Source organism: Girardinichthys multiradiatus, chromosome 3, assembly GCF_021462225.1.
Source record: "Girardinichthys multiradiatus isolate DD_20200921_A chromosome 3, DD_fGirMul_XY1, whole genome shotgun sequence".
Classification (NCBI taxonomy): domain Eukaryota; kingdom Metazoa; phylum Chordata; class Actinopteri; order Cyprinodontiformes; family Goodeidae; genus Girardinichthys; species Girardinichthys multiradiatus.
Window position 1 is genome coordinate 24932572 of NC_061796.1, and position 26227 is coordinate 24958798.

The 26227-nt window shown below is 40.6% G+C and overlaps 1 protein-coding gene across 6 annotated transcripts in view; it reads left to right on the top strand.

Moving 5' to 3' along the window:
- adgrb1a (adhesion G protein-coupled receptor B1a) overlaps positions 1–26227 on the top strand; it is a 266143-nt gene that overhangs the window by 197010 nt on the left and 42906 nt on the right. For all 6 annotated transcript variants that reach the window (XM_047360511.1, XM_047360510.1, XM_047360509.1 and 3 more), the window contains 6 exons: positions 1113–1239; positions 17380–17483; positions 22245–22347; positions 22434–22584; positions 22678–22747; positions 23025–23091. In XM_047360511.1, the coding sequence (XP_047216467.1) occupies positions 1113–1239; positions 17380–17483; positions 22245–22347; positions 22434–22584; positions 22678–22747; positions 23025–23091 (622 nt within the window). The remainder of the gene's footprint in view (positions 1–1112; positions 1240–17379; positions 17484–22244; positions 22348–22433; positions 22585–22677; positions 22748–23024; positions 23092–26227) is intronic.

Below are 26227 nucleotides of genomic sequence, written 5' to 3' on the forward strand. Positions count from 1 at the left end.
AAGTTCCCAACTGGCCGATTTGATCAGATTTAATGAGGCAATAATTATGTTTCAGGCAGATAATGGTTTACTTTCAGGCAATACCAAAAATGTTTAGCGACAGAGATAGAGGTAATACTTCAAGAAGCGCACCTAAGCAAAACAAACAACAAAAGAAAGTGTATCTTACAAAAAAATGAGTTTGTGTCTTATGGTTTGCAGTTTGTATTTGTGGAATAGTTTTAATGAGGGTTTAAAAAAAGACACATTTTCAGAAAAACACTTTGGGGAGATATACAGCTCAGTTTTACAAGTCAAATAAGTTTATTTTTTTTTTTCTGTTCATTTATGATCAAAACAAACCAATAGACTAAAGTGAATTGGCATAAACTTGAGTACACCATTTGAGACCTCTGTAGAATTTGAGTGACTCCTACATTCATGTCCCAATCGGCAGCATTCCAAAATATGACTCAAAACGGCCCGATACTGACCTGTTATTCCGTTGTACGCATGTCCCCAAATCAACTGCTGGTAAAGCTGCCTACTTATGCATCCTTTATGTCTGGTGACCTTCACTCAATGTTAAGACTGACGTTCAGTCGCTCCGGTAACTGCATGTAACTATTGGTCTTCTGCCACAGAGCTGCCATCTCCCTGCCAAACAAACCACTATAAACTCACCGCTGGTCTGCATGTGGACCAAACTGCAACCAGATTAGACATGTTCTTTATTTTCTTTGTTAACAGTGCACATTGGTGTTTTAAAAAGAAATCAAGAAAAAACGAAATAGAAAGATAAATGCTTGTGTAATTATTAAGTTAAGTCAAGATTATGAACAATCATTTAAGTGTATCCAGTAGTTACATATTAATACTAATACTAATAAGTGAATATAAATACTAATAATTAGCGGTGTGTTGCCGCTTCTAGCCGCGCTCACTGGGCTCTCCTCTCCTCTCCGCTCCTGCTGCAGCCCAACCGGCGGAGAAGGAAAACGGATTAAAAAGCCGGTGTAAACGTGGTGGGATTTGAAGCGCGTTGTGTCTTTTCTTTTTTCCAGGCTCTGTATTCACCGCATCGCTTTTCTCTGGGTGTGTGTGTGTGTTTGTGTGTATTTGTCTCCGTGCAGCTCCTCTCTGCTGGGATCCTGGTCTGCCAGGGGCTGCAGAGCCGTGCTCGTCGACTCATTCAGAACCAAATGCGTGTGTGACAGACTGTCCACCTTCGCCATTTTAGCACGGCTAAACCCCGAAATGGTAAGTGCTGCAAAGCTGCCTTGACTTCCGTTGACGTTGAAGGTGTCGCAGACTGTGTTTTTGTTCGGGTTGTTATTTTAATCTATCCGCGTTTCTTATTTTATTTGTATTTCTCTTTCCCCCCAAAGGGCGTTATTGTCCTTCCATATCAACAGATCCTCCCTCTCTGTCTCTCTCACACTCCTTTCTTCTCCCTGTCTCGCCATGCCAGAGCCGTGCAGCTAAAGATTATTAGTTTGTCAAGGAAAATGATTCTTGCAGGTATCTGTATTTGTGTAGCTGTTTATTTTATCCAAGAGGAGAAACACACAGGGGGTGCAGCACTTGGCTAATCTGTGCATTAATTCACACAAGCTAAGTGAGATTTACATTAATGCCAAAACGATGATGATAATACAAACCCCACCCCTTTTTAATAGCTTTTTTCCATTGCTACACCAAGTATTGATGTCAGTAATAACGTGTTTTAACATATTAAATGGTCAATTGCGTGTCCATGGTAAGCAGGCCCCTTGGAAATTGTCCAAGGGGAATGTCTTGTCTGGCACTTGAGTAATCTGAAAACGATGCATACAAAGCAGGAAAAATGTTTATTTAATGTGCATACATGCTGATATAAATTACATCCATATTTACTGTAATATGCTGGGGGCTACAGCAAGATAAACACAACAATGGCCTTACAGTGTGATCCATCCCTGTGCTGATAGGCTCACAGAGAGGCATGTAGAAAATCCCAGCAGAATCCTAAACACTCAGAAGTGGCCCAGTTACATCGGTGAACAGGCCAGTGTCTTTGTAGGGAATTTTTATTCTCTGTGATTAGTTATTATTAGACTGTAGCTATATTGCCTCAAAAGCATTTTTCACCAGTTGCCTTGGCAACAGCGTTGGCACCAAGGCTTTCTTAAAGACATAGCAGGAAGCATGCTGTTCGTCCTGCTGCTTATGGCCCAGAGATGAGGCTGTGAAAGAGCTTGGCCTTAACTTGGCAGAAAAATAAAGCGCTCAGTGGCAGTTAACTTGCTTCTTCTTTAATGTTTTTATTTTTACAACGATAAGTCACAAAGAACAAGAAATAGTAAAAGACGTGTTTACTTTCAGCACCAATATACATGGTTCCTATATCGGAAAGGTTTAGTATGGGCTTTAATTTAAGTGGAGTAAGAAAGCATGGAAAAAATATTTTTTTATTATTATTTTTAATCCCAGTCCTTTATATACTTTCATCCATTTAGCAGTTCATGCATCTATGTCTCAACCTGTATGTCCATTTATCCTTAAATTTTTCCTTAATCCATCCATTGACCCATCTATCAATCCCCCCACTCATCCATCCATCCTCTGGTTTTTTGTTGGTTCCACATTTAAATCCATCTTTAGTAAGGGGAATTCCTTTCTCTATGCCCTATAAGTTACAGTTTTCCTGAGGAATGATCTTGTGCCTGCCACTACCTATCAGAGAAAACTTAATTTGATGCTGCCTTGACAGTTGAAGGAGACTCTGGTAAAATGTAAATGAAACACAGCTACAATGTCGATAATCTTTGCAGGATCTGAGGGAGGCCTTCTGGGTCATTTTAAGAATCCGGAGGCTTCCTGTTAGTTATGATATCATGTAAGAGTTCCTTGAGTCTTCTTAACTTTGAACTTGATTTTGTCATGCTTTGTTAGATCTGTGTGACTGACTACATATAGTCTTTGTTCTTTCTTTTCTCAGTCTAACGCTGCTGTCATATTGTGTCTTGATGTGCATGCAGGTGTTTTGAAAAACATGGGTTATGGAAGTCTAAACATGAGAAATGAAAGGGAACATCATTCCTGTCATAACTTTAAAGCATTTCAGCCACTTTTATTGTGCTCCTTCTGAAAAGTGGAGGTATATTGGGATCAAGGGTGTAACATTCATTGTTCTGCTGCTATGAGTATGTTACTTTTGCTTTGACATCAATGTCTTTATTTTTTTTTTTTTTTCATATTCAAGGATCAACTGATTATCCAATTATCATCAGTTTCAGTTTCAAGCTTTCAGCATGCCAGATGTGTGAATTGTCATCAGTGCAGACAGTATAGCATAGTGTGTGATTAAGTGATGTCACTCCTACAGGATTTAAGTTTTATATTCTGTTGCAGCAGCACACATTAGTTTATATGGTGTGTGAGAGGTGCAGCGCTCATGCATTAGAAATTTTAACAGTTACTAAACATTTGTGATAGCCTGCATTAGCTGGTGGTCAAATTGTATATGCTACAGATCCATAGCAAGGGAATGCTGGAGTGTCCCATTTTCTTATTTTTATGGCAATGAAATGAAAGGCTGAGATGCAGTAGTGTGTTGGGATACTTTAGTTTTGTTATGTATTGCCGGTCTCACTTCTTTTTCTCTTTGTACAGTCTGTTCCATTTATCCTCTTGTACTTGCTGTAATAATAATTCACTCTCTCTCTCTCATCACATCTACTTCTCAGTTTTGGAATTTTTTGTTATATATATTTATTGTCTAGACCTAAAAATAAAATTTTAAATACAGTTTTAATGCACATTTTTATGCACTAAAGCAAAATAGAATCAACATCTAACATTATTTGCTTTGCACCTGCAGTTTCATTCTAAATTAATTGTGTATGTAACCAAACTTTGCATGTCTTCTTCTATAGTGTGACATGATAGTTGTTAACCCGCATTGCAGGACACTACTGCCACCTACTGTGTAGTGTAAATAGACCAGACTCCATTGATTTTTTTTCCCCCTTTGCCTTTTTTTTGTCAAGACACAGGCCTGCGACCCAGTGAAACTGGGTTCACAACCCACTTTTGGTTCAAGACCCACCAGCTTAGAAAGATTGCCCTAGATGTGTGCAGAATATGTAAAACCAGAGTATAAAAGGGGCATGTGTTCTTTGTATCATTATAGATATATGATATGATGTGCTAAATGAGTTTGATGCAGTGTTGCTTTTAGTGAAAGCATTATTCATTACTTTTTTTTTTAAGAAGCCTCCACCCATCACATTGTTAGCTTTAAGTGTAGAATTGCTGTGCCATCTTCGCTCCTTTACAGAACTGCTGGTGTATCTACATATGTGATGTAAGAATTCTTACCAATGATGACCAATCAACTAGTATCCTTTTACGAAGTAGTGCATCCACCAGGCTGCTTCCTAATTTTGCTGTCCCTTCCCCCACGTCATGCTATTTGGTGAGATAGTCATGGTCACCTCTCTGTCTGCAGCTATGGTGCTACAGCCCCAGCATGACAAACACCCCAAAGTCTGTCATTCCTATTGCTTTAATTCAGTCCTTTAAGTCTCATACTCTTTTTAATCCCACTATCTTTCCTTTTTTGTTATTCTATCCTTCCTTCTCTAAACACACTTTGTAGTGTGCTGTTATATGTGCCTTTGCTGCCTTTGTTTTGTGTCAATAAAAAACTGCCGTTAGAGGCTTTACAGTTTCCCGCCAGTACTGAGCCCATGAATGGTTAGGTTGAACAGGATGAATGACTGAGCTTGTGGAAGTACCATTTTTGGTTCTGTAAGGCTGCAGAAGCCTTTTCTTTACTTAAAATTTGCTGCCTGACGTTTGTAGACATGCTGACAAGCCCGTTTGACCAATTAGCTCCCATTGTAAAAGGCACAAAGAAACAAATGGAAATGGCTGAGATTTTTGGGCTTCAGGCCGTCATGGTGTCAGCTTACAAAATCTTTTTGAGAATTTGTCTTTATGTGACTCTGTTGTGTGTTTCTGTGCAATGACATGCAGATATTTTCCACAGAAAAAAGGCTTTATTTCTAAGTAATGCTACTATCTGTAAAGAGTGGAGCAGAACTGGGACTAATGACATTTAAGATCTGATCCTGCTTTTGCTGCTGCTCTGAATGTGACAAATCCAGCTTGTGGAAATAAAACGTATCTGTAAGGACATTCTCACGTGTATCAGTGTCAGTTATAGGAATGTGTTGATATTGTGTGAATAAAGCAGCTTGTTTACTGTTCGGCCTGAAAAGGTGTGAAAGATTGATGTTCAACCATATAGAGTGTTGGAGAACTCAGTTATGATCACATGCTGTGGGTACTGAGATTGAAAGAATGAGATGACAAATACAAGGTGCTCTAAGGAGCTTCTTTTAAAAGGCAGTGGGGCTTATCGTTAGGGATAAGAATCTTGCCTGTTTGTTTGGGACTTTGAAGAGAGTGCTGGTTTCTTTATGTCTAAAAGTGCCAGTTAAGGTAGTTTTGACATCTATTAAAGATGCCCTAGTGATTTAACAGAAGTAGCTCCTGACGCATCCCAAGAGAGGAAGGTTTTGGGGAAGAGGACTATAATCTCAGTATGTCTCGGCCTGCTAGGAAAAGTAATACAGTCGATTTGCTTCCTCTCAAATCTAAACAAATGTCCCCAAGGCATGTATAAATTTAGGTCCTGTGGCAGACAGCTCCTCTTTATACCTGAAAAGGTTGTGTATATAACAACCTAGACTGTAAAAGTACTAAATGGCAGAGGAGTGAAACGATTCGCATCCACAAAATGTAGCTCTCTTTTGTTGCAGCCTGAATAAACAGCTGCAACAAGAATGTTTTTTGCAGAAAATAAATTATTTTTTAACAACTTCCTACATCCCAATGCATCTTCTAACATCATTTTTAAACACGTCACACATACTGAAAACTGCGAACTTTGAGTCTTTCTCCTTCAATAACAGCTTCCACACAAAGAGAATTGTGGTTGCTATAACCTTTTAGGGTTCTCATCAGCTGATCAGTGGTCAGGACTGATCAAGCTAAAAGTTGACTAATTCTGGTCTCCAGCGGATTTCTCTGTGCATTTCCATTCCAAAATAGTCACAATTTCAACTGATTTTAAAGACATGTTGAAGGTGGCTCCCAATTATTCCCTTACTCACCTTTTGTTCAGCCAAGTATTCTGTTGTATTAGCTTGATAAAAATAATTGAATTGAATCCATAAGGTTATCTTCTTTTCACCGGATTTTGCATTGCACCATATCTTCACATCCATGTGACAGATTTTGACCACTGACCAGTTGACAGTAAGTGTGATCGGCCTCCTGCTAGTAGATATCTGTTGCTGTTTTGTGACCTCATTTCCATACAGTGGACTATGAGTAAAATATAGATGACTTAATACTGTGATAGTACTTTCTCTCAGGCATCTCGTTTTCTTTTTCTATAGCTCCGAACATCATTTTGTCAAAACGGGGTGAGAAGAGAGCAGTAATTAAGGAATGACTTATGGAAATGACACAGAAAGAATTTAACTCTGGTTTTAATTTGTATTATTATTAGTATTATTTGGATTTATTATTTGCCCTCCTGGCTCAGTTAGATTGTATCCTATAGAAAGAGAACATTTCGCTGATAGTACTTTGAGGGAAGCTTTTGTTATGAGCTCCTGCTGGCTTGTGAGATGTGATTTTCCTGCATTCTTTCACATGCCCTTTTTTCATGTTACTGTCTGTTCTCATCACATATAAAAATAAAACAGCCAAACCATTCCAATTCAGCTACCATGAAATCTTATCAGTAACAAAATCAAATTCTGTGGTCAAAAGATTGGATTCATCAGTCTAACAGACACATCAAGGAAAAGATCAACCTACTGAGAATGAACGAGATGAAAGTCAACCCATTTTAGTGGAAATACCTAAAGAGAGCAAAGTTTCATGAAGTGTGTCACTACCTCATCAGACTCTTGCATCGGTGCATGCCCAGCAATTAAACAAAATAAGCACCCAGCCTCATGCACACCTAGAATCCAACTGTATTTACACATCATGTGTATCAATGATGTACCAAATAATTTCCAAATCTGACCATTGGTTCAGTTTGATTCACTTTTACTGTCAGTGTTTGCATTGAGTTTATTTGGCTCAGGTTTTCCAGTGCTAATTTGCCAGTGACTAATTGTGTTACAGTGCAGTTTTTGTCTTATGAATTTGATAGACTTTTACATGTTCCCTGACAAATAAGAAAAATATGAACAAGTTAGTTGACGGTTTACTGTTCAGTCCTAATCATTTTTTGAATACCTTGATCAGCAGATCACCATTAATTGCAGCTCCATCATCTGATAGGTGTCTAAAGTACATACACCAAATTTCTGAAAGTATTTGCTTGTCTGCCTTCACACACATGCATTTGAGTGACATCTCATTCTTAATCCAAAGAGCTTATTATGATGTCAGCTAAGCAATGTGCTTCTTCCAGGAGAACATTTGTGAGATCAGACACTAAAGTGGGACAGTAAGGCAAGGGTTGTTCACAACTCTAATTTATGCCAAAGGTGTTTTATTGGGTTGACGTCAGTACTCTTTTGAGGCCATTTAAATTCTTCTTGCTCATTTATGTCTTTATGGACCTTGCTCTGTGAACTGGTGCACAGTCATGTTGAAACAGAAAGGAACCATCCCCAAACTGTTCCCACAAAGTTGGGAATTAAAACTGTCCAAGATGTCTTGGTATTTTGAAAGTGTTTTTCTTTCACCAAACTTGACACAACAGTTAGGCAAGTGCCAATTTCCTGGCAACTGCTAGACTCAGACTCATCCATCGATTTGCCAAACAGAGAGTCGTGGTTCATTACTCTAGAGAACACATCTCTAGTGTTCTAAAGTGAGTGGCAGCAGGCCTTACACCACTGCATGTGAAGGTTTGCAATGTACTTTGTGATGTAAGACTTGGAAGATGCAGCTCAACAATTAAAACTCATTCAATGAAGCTCTCTATGCAAGGTTCCTGAGCTAATTTGGAGGCTGAAGGCCTGAGCTAATTTGAAGGCCACATGCAATTCAGATGTCTGTAGATGTTGACTGCAGAAAGAGCAATGACCTCTGCTCACTATTCACCTCTGCATCTGCAGAACTCAATCTGTGATTCTATGCATCCTATCGGTATGTGGATGAGTTGCTTTCATTTCTATTCACTTCTGAGTTGTATAATACCTCAAACAGTTGGCTATGGCATATAATAGTGAGGACATTTTATGACTAGATTTAATGCACAAGTGACATCATGGTAGCAGGCTAGAATTTACTGAGCTCCTGAGAGTATCCTACCTGTCCTTTCAAACGTAGAAGCAGCCTGCATGTGTAGGTGCTGGTAGTCAGGGAAATAATTGGAACAAGTAAATTCATTGACCTAAAAGGCCTAGACGAATACTTTTGGCAGTATAGTGCATGTTTTACTGTAATCCATTTAAATTTTTGCCTGTCTCTGCCTCTGTGATATAACGTGGTCTGATTACTTGTTGATGCTAATTGTCCTACTTCTGGATTTGGTATAAGACTACCAGCCAGGCACCGCCATAGTGAGCCGAGGAACTAAGAGTGTGTCTGTCTCAGCCGAAGTCTTTTCATTCCACTGCACCCATTATCCTTCCTCTACCCATTTGCTTTTAGAGTAGGAACTCACTGCAGCGTAGATTAATCAGAGGGATTTAATTAACTTGGTCACCACACACATCAAACTGAGATACAAGACAGGCTATAAACTCAGCCAATTATCCTCTGCTTAGACGAGATGGTGGTGGACACAGGGGTGTACGCCTGCCTGCCTGCGCCTGTCCCCACACGTCTACCAACCCTCCACCTGTGAACAACAACAGATCTTATTACTACCACTGCCCCTGTCCTCACCCTGACTTTACTCACTGGGATACAGCACAGGATTAGAGATGAGCAGTTACTGATTTGGTGTGTGATTACTTGTAGAATGAACTTAAACCTTTACACTGTTGCAACCCTTTGCCATTTTTCTTTTAAGGCTCCAGAGTGTAACATGCTCACTGATCAGGTTTCTGTTGTTACATTGGATTAAATGAATCGCAGTTGTCACCAATCTCAACAACAATGTGTGCGGACTGCAATCACAAAGGACTGCTTGGATGGACTGTACATGCCCTTTAATGCTCACAACTGATTTTTATTTTTAGTGGCTAGGATACTTAACCTCACAGATTGGTGGGTACAATGTGTAATGGTAAAAAAAAAGAAAACAGAATAACAAAAATGTTAATAATAATAATAATAATAATAATTTTCCACCATAGAATAACAGTTACATATTTTCTAGATATCGTGCAGCCCAAGTCCTTAATCACTGTAATAATGTTTAAGTCTATAATGCAGTGGTGAACTGACCCTCAGCCTCTGACCCTCCTTCCAACAGCAGTATAAAAACAACAAACCTGACAGCTCTAATCCCAATCAAATAAAATATTTGACTTTTCACCTGTCCACCTTTAAACTTATTTGCAAAAAACCAACCAATAACCAACGTTTTGGTGAAAATAGGAATGCCCTCGACTAATAATCTGCCCACTGACAACTGACCTGAGCACAAAATTACTATCAAGTACATATAGTGAGTTAGCCCAAATAGGAACTGAGTATGTGAAGATTTATGAGTAATGACATGTCAGACCAGTGTTCAGCATTTAGAAGAGCAGCCAGATGCTACGTTTCATTAGAGTAACTTAGCGTCTCACTTACAGTTTTGTTAAAAACAAAAACAGCATAATATCGCCGGAGGAAGCTGCTTTACAAAGTATCCAAAGTAGTTCTCAGTCTTTGTCAACAGCATTAAAAATGACAAAGTCTGAAGTCAAATCTGCATGTCCAGCAATAATTTTGTTTTTGAGCAACTGAGGACCAGCTCTGCTTCTTGTTTACCACCTGTGTAACCTCAATGGTATGGTTAGGCAAGTTTATCTGTATAGCACCTTTCATACACAGGGTTATTCAAGTAGGGTTTTTCCAGAGAACAAAGAAAAAAAGATATACACCAAATACATCAAAAATATAAAATACATGTAAAAAACCCAGCACGTCACAAAGCATAAAGACTTGAAGCAAAATCAAATAGTAACTTTGAAAATTAAGTGTTTCTATTAGAGCTGGGCTTCAGATTTTTCTCTATAGCATGGGCAGAGCTAGAAGGATGGCCTGGGGTAGCATTGGCCACCTATGGAATCCGATTGGACACCCCATGTCCCACCCAAAGTGAGTGACAGGTCACTGCACCTTGCATCGAAAGATGCGTGATTAGAAGAAAAAATGTAAACAGACATTAATTATGGTTGCTGTTTCTATCCATGCACAAGGTGCTATATGCGCACCTAGGTAGGCTGTTTTTGGGGTTACTCGCTAAAAGCCAGCATACCCATGCTTAAATAAAAAAACAGAGGGAATCATTTTACAAAATTTTTCATAGACTCTAAAAATGGCTAAAAAGTTACACTTACAGTGCCTTGCGAAAGTACTCGGCCCCCTTGAACTGGTCAACCTCTTGCCACATTTCAGGCTTCAAACATAAATAAATAAAATTTGAATTTTTTGTGAAGAATCAACAACAAGTGGGACACAATCGTGAAGTGGAATTAAATTTATTGGATGTCAAACATTTTTAACAAATAAAAAACTGAAAAGTGGGGCGTGCAATATTATTCGGCCCCCTTGCGTTAATACTTTGTTGCACCACCCTTTGCTGCAATTACAGCTGCAAGTCGCTTGGGGTATGTCTCTATCAGATTTGCACATCGAGAGACTGAAATTCTTGCCCATTCTTCCCTGCAAAACAGCTCGAGCTCAGTGAAGTTGGATGGAGAGTGTTCGTGAACAGCAGTCTTCAGCTCTTTCCACAGATTCTCGATTGGATTCAGGTCTGGACTTTGACTTGGCCATTCCAACACCTGGATACGTTTATTTGTGAACCATTCCATTGTAGATTTGGCTTTATGTTTTGGATCATTGTCTTGTTGGAAGATAAATCTCCGTCCCAGTCTCAGGTCTCTTGCAGACTCCAACAGGTTTTCTTCCAGAATGGTCCTGTATTTGGCCCCATCCATCTTCCCATCAATTTTGACCATCTTCCCTGTCCCTGCTGACGAAAAGCAGGCCCAAACCATGATGCTACCACCACCATGTTTGACAGTGGGGATGGTGTGTTCAGGGTGATGAGCTGTGTTGCTTTTACGCCAAACATATCGTTTTGCATTGTGGCCAAACAGTTTGATTTTGGTTTCATCTGACCAGAGCACCTTCTTCCACATGTTTGGTGTGTCTCCCAGGTTGCTTGTGGCAAACTCTAAACGAGACTTTTTATGGATATCTTTGAGAAATGTCTTTCTTCTTGCCACTCTTCCATAAAGGACAGATTTGTGCAGTGTACGACTGATTGTTGTCCTATGGACAGACTCTCCCACCTCAGCTGTAGATCTCTGCAGTTCATCCAGAGTGATCATGGGCCTCTTGGCTGCATCTCTGATCAGTCTTCTCCTTGTTCGAGATGAAAGTTTAGAGGTGACGGCCGGCTCTTGGTAGATTTGCAGTGGTCTGATACTCCTTCCATTTCAATATGATTGCTTGCACAGTGCTCCTTGGGATGTTTAAAGCTTGGGAAATCTTTTTGTATCCAAATTCGGCTTTAAACTTCTCCACAACAGTACCTCGGACCTGCCTGGTGTGTTCCTTGGTCTTCATGATGCTCTCTGCGCTTTGAACAGAACCTTGAGACTCACAGAGCAGGTGCATTTATACGGAGACTTGATTACACACAGGTGGATTCTATTTATCATCATCAGTCATTTGGGACAACATTGGATCATTCAGAGATCCTCACTGAATGTCTGGAGTGAGTTTGCTGCACTGAACGTAAAGGGGCCAAATAATATTGCACGCTCCACTTTTCAGTTGTTTATTTGTTAAAAAAAGTTTGACACATCCAATAAATTTCATTCCACTTCACGATTGTGTCCCACTTGTTATTGATTCTTCATAACAAATTAGAATTTTATATCTTTATGTTTGAAGCCTGAAATGTGGCAAAAGGTTGAAAAGTTCAAGGGGGCCAAGTACTTTCGAAAGGCACTGTAAAAGGCCAAACTTTGTAGTTAAAGATGTATTAGGAGAGTGAAAAGAAAACATGACTGGAACCTGACCCCTCTTTAGACTCTTCTGCTACCAGTTGTTGAATACAGGCAGATTTTATCTATAGCACCATCTATTGCCTAACATAAGAACTGCAGTGGTTTAGCTGCACCTCAAGTGCGTGTATAGACACCATGGTGAATTTAATGAGAACACATTAATGCCATGTATGCCTCGGCTGAGAAAAGTTACTCTTAGTGTGTTACTCCATAAATGCAAGTAGAAAAACAGAAGAGGTGCCACGTCATAATATTGGACAGAGGGCTCATTGGGAAACTGATAACTGACAATAAGGTTAATTTTTTTTTACCATTTAGGATCAAATCACAAAGAATGACCCCTATAACTGAGAGAAGGCTAGATACACCTGGCAATGCCAAGTAGAGAGATATATTTGTCCAAGTATGTTCTTTAGGTACCAAGTTGGAGAAAGAGAATATTTTACTTTCTTAGTAGAGGGACTCCCCTGAGAAAACTTTGCCCACCCTGTGGTTAGCCCTTATATAAAGTCTAGTTCAACCACTGCTCTACAGTTAGTAGAGTAACCTTTGGTCAACGTATTGTGATGTTATAAGTGTTGATTTGAAAGATTTAATAAAAGAGTAATGTTTTTATTGTTTTAAATGTCTTTAATATTAGAAGTATTAGAACAGTGCCATAAGACAGCTCAGTGAGCACATTGTTTTTTTTTCAATACATTGAGCTAAAGCACTGTTAGCTGTAGGGTTGGTACTGAAGCTTTCATGTTTTTTGATATTAAAACTTTCAATGTATTTTTCAGTAATCCACCCTTTGCTGTATTTACAGCTACAACTCATTTTAGATATGTCTCTGCTGACTTTGCACATGTCAGAAACACACTCATTCTTTGCTAAACAGCACAGGTTCAGTCAGTTTGGAAAGATAGCATCTATGAACAGTGATTTTCAAGTTTAGGTCTGGACTTTGACTGGGCCAGCACATGCCTAGGTTTTTATCTAAATCCCTGATTAAAGTTGGTTGTATCCTGATGGAAGGCTAACCTCTTCCCCTCCTCAAGTCTAACATTGCACATCTCTGGTGCATCAAGAAGATAATTCGCATACAGCAACTACAGGGGTTGGACAATGAAACTGAAACACCTGATTTTAGACCACAACAATTTATTAGTATGGCGTAGGGCCTCCTTTTGCAGACAATACAGTGTCAACTCGTCTTGGGAATGACATATACAAGTCCTGCACAGTGGTCAGAGGGATTTTAAGCCATTCTTCTTGCAGGATAGTGGCCAGGTCACTACGTGATATTGGTGGAGGAAAACGTTTCCTGACTCGCTCCTCCAAAACACCCCAAAGTGGCTCAATAATATTTAGATCTGGTGACTGTGCAGGCCATGGGAGATGTTCAACTTCACTTTCATGTTCATCAAACCAATCTTTCACCAGTCTTGCTGTGTGTATTGGTGCACCGCCTTCAGGATACAATGTTTGAACCATTGGATGCACATGGTCCTCAAGAATGGTTCGGTAGTCCTTGGCAGTGACGCGCCCATCTAGCACAAGTATTGGGCCAAGGGAATGCCATGATATGGCAGCCCAAACCATCACTAATCCACCCCCATGCTTCACTCTGGGCATGCAACAGTCTGGGTGGTACGCTTCTTTGGGGCTTCTCCACACCGTAACTCTCGGATGTGGGGAAAACAGTAAAGGTGGACTCATCAGAAAACAATACATGTTTCACATTGTCCACAGCCCAAGATTTGCGCTCCTTGCACCATTGAAACCGACGTTTGGCATTGGGATGAGTGACCAAAGGTTTGGCTATAGCAGCCCGGCCATGTATATTGACCCTGTGGAGCTCCTGACGGACAGTTCTGGTGGAAACAGGAGAGATGAGGTGCACATTTAATTCTGCCGTGATTTGGGCAGCTGTGGTTTTATGTTCTTTGGATACAATCCGGGTTAGCACCCGAACATCCCTTTCAGACAGCTTCCTCTTGGGTCCACAGTTAATGCTGTTGGATGTGGTTCATCCTTCTTGGTGGTATGCTGACATTACCCTGGATACCGTGGCTCTTGATACATCACAAAGACTTGCTGTCTTGGTCACAGATGCGCCAGCAAGACGTGCACCAACAATTTGTCCTCTTTTGAACTCTGGTATGTCACCCATAATGTTGTGTGCATTTCAATATTTTGAGCAAAACTGTGCTCTTACCCTGCTAATTGAACCTTCACACTCTGCTCTTACTGGTACAATGTGCAATCAATGAAGACTGGCTACCAGGCTGGTCCAATTAAGCCTTGAAACCTCCCACACTAAAATGACAGGTGTTTCATTGTCCAACCCTTGTATCTTTGTCATAAATTTGGTGCAGACAAACTGTGAAAGGCAAGGTCAATTTTAAAAAGCAGTAATATTGCTTTATGGTTGAAATTTGTTCTTCTTCTATCCTATTAGCGATAAGGGCTTCCTAGGGCAAAATAAATGTAATAAATAAATAGATTTAAGCTTTTCTTAGCTCCAAGTGTAATAAATGCACCTTGTCATTTCTGTGGCATTTTAAGTAATTTTGTGTAATTTAACTAACATTCCAATGGAATTTCTTTGAACCATTTTTAGCCCATTTGTGTGGCAGAACCTTGTCAGTTTCCTTGCAGATGTCCGTTGAGGTTATTCAGGTAGCTGGCAATAATTAACTATGAGGTTTATTTGTGTGTGTTTTCAGACTCAGCAGATCATACTCTTCCTTTAACTGACCATGAATTCACATTGAGAAGAGACCACTAACCTTTTCTCTGTATTAAAGCTAATGTGAAGTCCCCAGCTGGTGAATATGCACTCAGATTCAAAACTACAGTATATTAACCACAACGCAGTAAAAAAGATATCAGTCTGTTGGTTTATTAGTCTTTTACCAGTGGTTTCAACTTTGATCGAGCTTTTCAAAATACAATTAACCCAGCTTCGTTGTAACAGGTCATCGGTTCATAATGTACTAACAAAATGGACAGTGGCAATAAACCTCATACTGGAAAATATTAAAGAAGATGGTCCAATGAAGCAAAGTAGTTATTGTAAAGAAGTGGTAGTAAAGTGTCAAAGGTGCTGTCTCTTAAATTAGGGCCCAAATGTAAACAAGCAGGCAGGAGCAGTTTGGTGAGTAACATATTTAATAAAGAAAAAGAAAACTCATAGCAAGTGGGAGGTAGCAGATGCAAACATAGACATGGGCAGATATAGCATGGGAAGAACAGTCGAGGACAGGCTTGGCTTGGCATGGCATGGCATGAGATGACATGGCAAACAGTGTTATGTAGCAAGGAGTAAACGGAACAGAGGTGTATAAAGTTGATGGCACAGATGAAAACAAGAAGACTGAATTGCATGGCGCAGGTGAACTGAATGAAGCTGATTACTATGGCAGTGGGAGAGAGTGAAGAAAAACAAGAACACAATCTAACCAAAGAAAAATATTACAAAAGTAGCAGAACATAAACCGCACCCCCTGGAATACAAAATCATGATGAGAGGAAAAACCCAAAACAAAACTTAAACATTTTTTGCTTTTATGTAAACATGTCTTACTTAGAGATATTAAAATACAGTCTGGTGACAATGTGAGACGATGCACAATGCTCACAGGAACAAGGTGAGATAGATATTTGAGAAAACTAGGAATCTTTTATTTGTTTTCAGTAAATTGAAAACATGTTTTAGAAATGTGTATTAAATGTTTGTGTTGAAGAATCTGATCAATTGTGATTTATTCAGTTCTGGTTTGGGAGGTCTAAACCTTCTGTTTTCCTGGCCATCTATATCAGCGTTTCTGAAAAATGCTTTTTACATGGGTCCAGTTGTGAAGAAATGAACACTCATCAAGTTCTTTCTCTTGTATGTAGCAGGTGCACTGTTAATTGTGTGCCCCATTACATATAATGTGTGTACTTGACTAAAGGGGGTGACATTTACAGTCTGCTGGGACTTAACCATATCAGGAAAAATAGAACTGAGACACTATTGCTGAATATTGTGATGACAGTATTGATTGCAATTAACCTACATTTTCCTGATGCTTTTCTCTCTTTTCCTTTATCACAATGTCCCAACCATATTTTATAAACTTTACCTTATAAAACATATACATCATGTATGGACATTCAGGGCAGAGAAAGTCCATCCATTATACAAAAAATATTACTGGCGTGCAGCATTTTTGTGCCAGTTTCTTACAATACAAATATCCCAACATTGCACCTAAGCAATCCTTTGTGATTACGATATTGCACATATTGATATTGAGATGAGGATGACGATTCGGTGTATTGTGCAGCTCTACATACAGTGTGCTATTGCTTAAGGACACATGAAATATGTTGAAGGAGTCAAGGTGAGGTATTGTACTGGTAACAATGCTGTGTGACTTTTTCACTGCCACTGGTGCTAATAAACTGCATAAAGTAGATGGAGTATAGATAAAGGAGGATGCTTCCAGATTCAGCTTTACCTCAGACCAAGAACTAGTTGGTTGAAATTGGGACAAAACTCTGAGTTCCTCCATGATTCTAAACAAACAGCACCTGGTTTTAAAACTGAATTGATGGCTACAAAAAGTGTGTGGCCATGTGCTCATAATTAGGATTACATAAATTAGGAGAAAAAAGTCCAAAATAACCTGGCCGTATTTGAAAAAGTAATTCCCCCATTTTTCAGTCTAGTAACTGCATTTTTTAAAGTTTTACCAGCCACTCCCAGGCCTAATTACTGCCTGACCTAAAGACTCTTGAAGTCACTGAAACAGAACTTGAAATAGAGCTGTCTGACAACATGAAATAGGCTAAAATAGCAACATATCATGCTGTGACCTAAACAAAAAATCAAGAACGGATGAGAACAAAATCATTGACATCTATTGTTCTGGAAGGTTTGAACTTGCAGCTAAAGTGAGTGGAGTCACAGAGTGCCTGCGTGTCCGAGCTGCTGTTATAAGTTGTGTGCCAGCTTGGATGAAAACAGTTCATTTTATACTAATTTTGACACAAATCAGTATCTTTAAAAATTATATTTCTGTGTTGATTATACCAAGATATAGATTATTCAGACAAGCCTACCTCAAGGATGGCATGTTTCTCTCATTAAAGCATATGTCATTAAACACACCAAGATTATTGTATTTTGCTTTTGTAAAATGTTTTCTTGTCCTCTTACCTTCAGAACATGGATAAGATGCTGCTTCCATCTGTAACTCTGATTGTTGGCTGTGGAGTATCCTCACTCACACTGCTGCTTCTCATCATCATCTACGTGTCTGTGTGGAAGTAAGTCAATGTTTGCAGAGAACACATCACTGCTGTCATTGATGCTGTTACCATCAGATCAGGGACTCAACAGGTCCTGTCCCACATCTGTCAGAAAGGGAGGTAGTTAGTAAGTGAAAAACACAGCTCAAACAAGGAACAATGAATAACCACATTAAGAGGATATTGAATTGTTTTATTATTCTAGACCAATAGTTGTTAGTACAGTTGATGGAACCAGGTTTACAGTTATTCAGACAGGTTTAACATCTCAGCATCTCAGTTGCAAAATGAGACTTATGTGAATGAGACTTGTTTTTTTTTTTCCAAGTGTGTAGTTATGTTTTGCTATACTAACATATTACGTTTAAAAAAAAAATATATATATATATATATATATATATATGTGTGTGTGTGTGTGTATATGTAGAGAGAGAGAGAGAGAGACATAGAGAGAGAGAAAGAGAGAGAGAGAGATGTAAAAATGAAGTAATTGTCAAATGGTGTGAAAGATGTTGCTTGGTGACTTCTTGCAAACATGCAAACATAGTCACACCATATGACTATCTGACCAGATAAGATAATTTATAACTAAACTAAAAAAAGTTAGCCTGCAGTTAGCTCATAATTAGCCACATAGTGGGGATAATTTTTAACAATTAATAGGTAAAATCTGTAAGGAATATTTACTTTTGATGTAAACAATGTCACACCGTAAGACACAAAACATTGACCACTATTGTTGATGTCAGATTCAAAGCTTTTTCACAAAGAATCAAAAAAAGCTGCTCTCACCTGATGACTTTGCAAATCACTCCAGAGATGCTACTGTAACTTCTCATGTGGGATTGGTCCTTTTCATCCTAAAGATGTCCAAATTATTGCCAGTTGGAAATGTACATTATGATGTCACACCACATGACACCCATTTTGCGGACAAAATGTATTTGGTCAAAACTTGTTTTGACATTATGCATAGATATCAACACTTTATGTGGTTATTGATAACTCAGAATAATTTTATATGCATGGAAAACTATTAAATATTTGTAATATGTATTATAATATATATAAAACAAATATATTTTTATTTGGAAAATAATCTCTTATTTGTGAGTGCACACATATGCCAGACAGTCACTCCCTATGACATTTTTGATATTTGGATCAAAATTCTAGGTGGAAATTGTATTGCACTTGCAACATCTTTGGTATTATTGCTCTATTTATAGTCGGAGCAACAACATTTAAATACATTTTCTTATTGTTGTCGTCTTCTGCTTCATCCGGAACTGGGTCGCGGGGGTAGCAGACTCAGTAGAGACACCCAGATGTCTCGCTCCCCAGACACCTCCTTGAGCTCCTCCGGGTGGAGGCTAAGGCGTTCCCAGGCTAGCTGAGAGACATAATCCCTCCAGCGTGTCCATGGCCGTTCCCTGGGCTTCCACCCGGTGGGACGTGCCTGGAACACCTCCCGAGGAAGGCGTCTAGGAGGCATCCGGTTTAGAAACCCGAGCCACCTCAACTGGCGTCTCTCGATGTGGAGGAGCAGCGGCTCTACTCCGAGCTTCTCCTGGATGGCCGAGCACCTCACTCTATCTCTAAGGTAGTGCCCGGCCACCCTACGGAGGAAGCTCATTTCAGCCGCTTGTATCAGGGATCTTGTTCTTTTGGTCATGACCCAAAGTTCATGGCCATGGGTGAGAGTAGGAATCGAGAGCTTCGCTTTTTGGCTCAGCTCTCTCTTCACCACAACGGACCGGCACATCGTCTCCATTACTGCGGCAGCCACACCGATCCATCTGTCGATCTCCCGCTCCGAGCGGGAGATCTCCACTTGAGGCAGGAACTCCCCTCCAACCTGAAGAGGACAAGCCACCCTTTTCCGGTCAAGAACCATGACCTCGGACTTGAAGGAGCTGATCTTCATCCCAGGCACTTCAAACTCGGCTGTAGTAGAACCACGTAATCTGCAAAAAAGAAGAGACAAAATCCACTGGTCCCCAAACCAGACCCCCTCTGGCCCTTGGGTGCACCTAGAAATCCTGGCCATAAAAGTAATGAACAGGACCGGTGACAAAGGGCAGCCCTGCTAGAGTCCAACATGCACCGGAAACAGGTCTGACTTAGTGCCAGCTATGGGACCAAACTCCTGCTCCGCTTCGCAGAGACCGGATGGCCCCTAATAAAGGGCCCCCGACTCCGTACTCCTGGAACACCCCCCACAGGGCACCACGAGGGACACACTTGAATGCCTTCTCCAGGTCCACAAAACACATGGGAACCGGTTGGGCAAACTCCCATTAACCCTCGAGTACCCTGTAGGGTGTAGAGTGTTCCAGGGCAGGGATGAAAACCACATTGCTTCTCCTGAAGCCGAGGTTTGACTGTCAGCCGGACTCCTCTCCAAAACCATGGCGTAGGCCTTACTAGGGGGGCTGAGGAGTGTAATCCACCTATAGTTGGGACACACCCTCTGGTCACCCTTCTTATGAAGAGGGACCATCACCCCAGTCTGCCAGTCCAGAGGCACTGTCCCTGACCGCCACGCAGTGTTGAAGAGGTGTGTCAACCATAACAGCCCCATAACATCCAGAGGCTTAAGGTACTCAGGGCGGATCTTATCCACCCCTGAAACCCTGCCACCATGGAGCTTTTTAACCACCTCGGTGACTTCAACCTGGGTGATGAAAGAGTCCAACCCCGAGTCCCCAGCCTCTGCTTCCACCAGGGAATGCGTGACAGCAGGATTGAGGAGATCCTCGAAGTAGTCCTTCCACCGCCTGATAATGTCCCCAGTCGAGGTCAACAGCTCCCCACCCCCACTGTAAACAGTGTTGGTAAAGCACTGTTTCCACCTCCTGAGGCGCCGGACAGTTTGCCAGAATCGCTTCGAGGCCAACCGGTAGTCCCTCTCCATGGCCTCACCAAACTCCTTCCAGACCCAAGTTTTTGCCTCTGCCACAGCTCGGGCCGCGGCACGCTTGGCCTCATTGTACCCATCAGCTGCCTCAGGAGTACCACAAGCCAACCACAGCCGATAGGACTCCTTCAGCTTGACAGCATCCCTTACTGCCAGTGTCTACCACGGGGTTTGGGGATTGCCGCCGTGACAAACACCGCAGACCTTACGGCCACAGCTAAGGGCAGCAGCATCAACAACAGATGCGGAGAACATGGTCCACTCGGACTCTATGTCTCCAACCTCCCCCGGAATCTGGTCAAAACTTTCCCGGAGGTGGGAGATGAATACATCCCTAGCCGAGGGCTCTGCCAGACGTTTCCTGCAGATCCTCACTATGCCCTTGGGCCTGCCAGGTCTGTCCTGCTTTCTCCTCTTCCAGTGGATCCAACTCACCACCAGGTGGTGATCAGTGGACAGCTCAGCCCCTCTCTTCCCCCGAGTGTCCAAAGCATGCGGCAGAAGGTCTGACGACATGACAACAAAGTTGATCATTGACCTCCTGCTTAGGGTGTCCTGGTGCCAAGTGCACTGATGAACACCCTTGTGCTTGAACATGGTGTTCATTACGGACAATCCAATTCAGATCGGGGAGGCCATTCCTCCCAGGCCTCTCCAGGTGTCACTGTCATTTCCCACGTGGGTGTTGAAGTCCCCCAGCAGAATAATGGAGTCCCCAGGAGGAGCACTATGCTGCACCCCCGACAGGGACGCCAAGAAGGCCGGGTACTCCACACTATCGAATGGCCCGTAGGTCGAAACGACAGTCAGAGACCTTTTCCCAACCTGAAGGAGCAGGGATGCGACCCTCTCATCCACTGGAGTAAACCCCAACACGAGACGGCTGAGCTGGGGGGCAATAAGCAAACCCTCCCCCCATGGGCCACTCCAGAGTAGAAGAGAGTCCAGCCCCTCTTGAGGAGATGGGTTTCAGAGCCCACGCTGTGCGTGGAGGTGAGCCCAACTGTTTCTAGTCGATGTCTCGACTTCACGCACAAGCTCAGACTCCGTCCCCCACATCAAGGTGACACTCCAGGTCACTAGAGCCAGCCTAAGCATCCGGAGATTGGACCGCTGAGGTCTCCACCTTCGTCCGCTGCCCAATCCTCTTTGCACTGGTCCCTCGTGGTTCCCCCTGCAGATTGTGGGCCCACTGGGGGATGGCCTTGCGGGACCCGAACAGGAGAGCAAACCAGCCACCAGGCGCTCTCCGATGAGTCCCGACCCCAGGCCTGGCTCCAGGGTGGGACACCGGCTCCGCCATAAAGGGCAACGCCAGGTGCCTCGATTGTATGATCCTCATGAAGGTGTCTTGAACCGCTCTTTGTCTGACTCGTCACTCAGAGCCTGTTTGCCATGGGAAACTGTGGCAGGGGCATTTAAGCCCCTGACAACATAGCCTCTAGGATCATTTGAGCACTCAAACTCCTTCACCACGTTAAGGTGGCGGTTCAAGGAGGGGACATTTTCTTATAAAACATACATATTTTCAGTATGTGACACCAGCAGTCAGAATTGTGTTATTTGTCAACCACCCATATATAGATATAGATATATCTATATCTATATAAATATATATTATTTGTTTTTTATTTTGGTTGAAGATACCTTGCAGGCAGATTCTAACTGGCATCTTAAAACATTTTCATCTCCCTGGTGAACAAAGCACTCACATTCTTGCTTACATGATGAGACACAGTCAACTTGGAGCTGGAAAGCGCTGTAGACCGTCAGCAATCATTGATGGAGTTTAAAGAAAGCCTTTAAACTGGAGCTGTAGTTGTGGTCATAATACCTTCTTCTCTTTCTTCTTCCTGCAGGTACATTCGATCTGAGCGCTCGGTCATCCTTATTAACTTCTGCCTCTCCATCATCTCCTCCAACGCCCTTATTCTCATTGGACAAACACAAACAAGGAATAAGGTTAGAACTAAAGACTGGCTGTGTCATATGACCCCAGTGATCCACCAAACGTATTCACTGTGTCATGTCTCTTTCTGATGTTTCAGATCGTATGCACTCTGATTGCAGCATTCCTTCATTTCTTCTTCCTGTCCTCATTCTGCTGGGTTCTGACTGAGGCCTGGCAGTCATACATGGCTGTGACGGGCCGCCTCAGGAATCGCATCATACGGAAGCGCTTCCTGTGTCTCGGCTGGGGTGGGAATACCAACGGTTGTCTACTACTTGTTCTGTTCTTCGTGGCCCTCTCTCTTCCTTAGAGTTGACATCCATCCCATTGTTTCCTCCCAGGTCTCCCGGCTCTTGTTGTAGCGATCTCAGTGGGATTCACCAAGGCAAAGGGATATGGAACACCAAGCTAGTAAGCATGTTTTCTTATGGATTAAACAGTCCAAACCTATTCCTCTTACATTTAATGCTGTGATTTTACACATGTTATGTTTACAGCATAATTAAAATGTATCTTCCTTTGTTAATCTATATTTTATTTTCCTCCTTTCATGCCAACACCCATTTCATTCCATCTCATTTCGACTTCCCATGTTTCTGCCCCTCTCTCACCTCACCTCACACCAACCCAAACATCACTTGTTCTAATGATTTCTCTCCACCTCTATCTCCCTGCTGCTCTCTGGAAGCTGCTGGCTGTCTTTGGAAGGAGGCCTACTCTATGCATTTGTTGGACCTGCTGCAGCTGTAGTCTTGGTATTTTCTTATATTTTTATGTGTTTCTTGACAAAGCTTCTGCATAAAAGCTAAGTTCATCATCAATAGCCACTACCATGTCACACATTATCACTTTGAAACTGACTGCTGCATTTTGTGTAGATGCAGGTTTTGCACCAGGCTACCATAACAAGCTATTGGTCATTCATAGTTGCAAGAAAGTTGAACACATGAGATTTCCTCAGATGCTTCATTAAAACAGAAATAAGGAAGACAGGCTATATTTCAATCTTTTAAACTGGACTTTGCCACTAGTTCTACAGGTTATCTTGGCAGCTTTTTACTAGAGCTGCACCAGGTCGAACATGATGGTAAATCTCCGCTGAAACTCCTGACAAATTTGTTTGTCAGTTCTGATTTCTCTTTTATGACTTATACTTAAAGCATTCAACAATATTTTCCCTAATTGCTGGTTGAATGGCAATGTTGCTATCACTGTATTCACAGAACAGCTTCAGGTTACAAAATCTTCTTTATCTATGACTCTAGATAATCTACAAATTATAAGACAGATCTTTTTTTTTTAAACATTTTTATTTTTACTTTTTTGGGCACAACTCAAAATACAGCTCCTAATTATAGAAAAGCAACTCCTACAAGACTAGTGAAGACTCATGTTTTAATGAATAGCAAGCTAGTAGTATATTAAACATACAGATCTAGTATTGCTGTTTAAAAAATAAAAACTGATTTTTTCATTGTTTTTTGAACACATCGTTTTAGAAGCTGCAAATGTCAGCTAAAGGCAATGAAAGTACAGCTGAACATTTTAACCACCATAGACCACCAAGTATTTCATTCAGCTCTACTTTGGAATTTATAGTTGCACCAGAAAGGCTTTTTAAAAGGATGTTATTTTGTTCTCACTACAAGCAGAAGAAGGTGAGAGTATTCTTCTCCTCCATCAGTTACTCGCTGCCTAGCTGCTGATGTTAACAGAAAGAAACTCAGCATTTAGCTGCATTTAGCTGGTTGGGCTCTTGTGAATGGTCTGATATGTCTGCTTAGCTTGTTCTTGGTTTGTCAGATGTATTGGACTACAGGCCATCCGTTTATTTTTGACATGGCAGCCAAAATGATAACACAACAGTTTATGTCGAAACTTCTTAATAAGAGCCTAAAGCATATATGAAGCATTCTGAATTTCAAATAGCGAAATAAATTGTGTACAGTTTCCTCTCAGCTCATCAAACACAACAGTCTGAATGCTGTGGTTATTTATGTGTTCTGGCTGCAGACTCATTTATCCCTGATACACATTTAAAACAGAACACATTCTTAATGTGTTGCTGAGTGATACAATGATGAAAAGTATTACAACTACTTATACTATTGCTAGTGTTAAAATGTATGTTAAACAGATATCTTTTGTGAATTAAAAAAATATTCATAATACAAAATGTCATATTGTATACACCTAATATGTAATAGTGTTATTTACCCGAGTGATGGTGGTGTTCATTTTGAAATTTAACATAGATTGTGTGGGTTAATTGGTTTGCCCCACAGTAAACTTCAAGTCTTAAGTATGCCAATATATTAAGTGTCATTTGGTTCTAATAGCAAATTGTGAAAACTGATCAAAATCTTTTTAGAAATTCTCTTTGGCGTTTTCATGTAGGGGAATCGTGATAAAATCCTGATTGTGAATTTTCAGTAAAAACATTGAGATATAATATTTTTGATGCATCGCCTACACCTACTTACATTTTGATCTGCCAATTCATCGATGACTTTTAGTTACTGATAAACTCTTAGAAACATATGCATGTGTTTAAAAATAAAAAAAAGGAAGGGTGGGTTTATTTGTTTAGTACTATTCATACACAGGATAATTCAGTGTTTTACTGAAAAACAAAGCAGAAAACAAAAACAGGAAAAACTATAAAAAAACAAGTCATGACATAAAAAATTACAAATATAAATAATTAGAAAGCAAAGACATTATAGAAATGGTTATGGGGATGCAACAATGAATAGTAATGTTTTCGGTCGTGATTTAAAGGAACAGTTTCTGTACATCTCAGGTTATCAGGCAGTTGGTTCCAGAGCACAGTCTGGAACTCTGAAATGTGTTTAGAGACCATTAGGCCAGTGATCAGTGATTTATGGACCATCGAGATTTTAAATTGCATTCCAATTACAATTCTAGTTCGATCGCAGTCATAAAAGCAGGCAAGGTCACTTTGTTAATGCAGTATGTCAACAAAACATGTCTAGTTAAGGAAATCCAGCTCAGGTTTGAAATGACCAAATGACACAAAGTTGTCCTCTAAATAAAGCCTGAAAGAGCAATTTTACAGCTTTTTGGTCTCTGAAACCTCTGACAGAAGAAAAAACAGTACTGTGCAAAAGTTTTAGGAAGGTGTGAAAAAATGCTGTAGACAAAGAATGCTAAGTTAAGCGTACCCAAACATACAGCCAAAGACATTAAGAACTATCTTCAGCGTAAAGAAGAACAAGACTTACTGGAAGTGATGGTATGGCCCCCACAGAGCCCTGATCTCAACATCATGGAGTGTGTCTGGGATTACATGAAGAGGCAGAAGGATATGAGAAAGTCTACATCAACAGAAGATCTGTGGTTAGTTCTTTAAGATGTTTGGAACAACCTACCAGCCAAGTTCCTTCAAAAACGGACTGCAAGTGTACCTAGAAGAATTGATGCTGTTTTGAGGGCAAAGGCTGGTCACACTAGATATTGATTGATTTAGATTTCTCTTTTGTTCATTCACTGCATTTTGTTGATTGATGAAAATAAATGATTAAAACTTCCATCTTTGAAAGCATTCTTTGTTTACAGCATTTTTTTCACACCTGCCTAAAACGTTTGCACAGTACTGTAAATGTATCACAGATCACAAACAGTGATTTAAAATTTAAAGAACCTGTACTTTAAAGTGTGATAATCCATCCCATATTTAAAAAGTATTGTGTAAAGTAAAATGGTTTATTTAAATTAGTGTAGATGCCAAAGTAGGAGTGCAGTTACCTGTCACTGAATCAGAAGCCCTCTTAGGTGTTGTGTTAGTTAAGGATATATGTACAGACAGCATAATAAAACTATGTTAAAAGTTTAATTGTGAAGCATACAGAATTTTATGAAAAATATTTC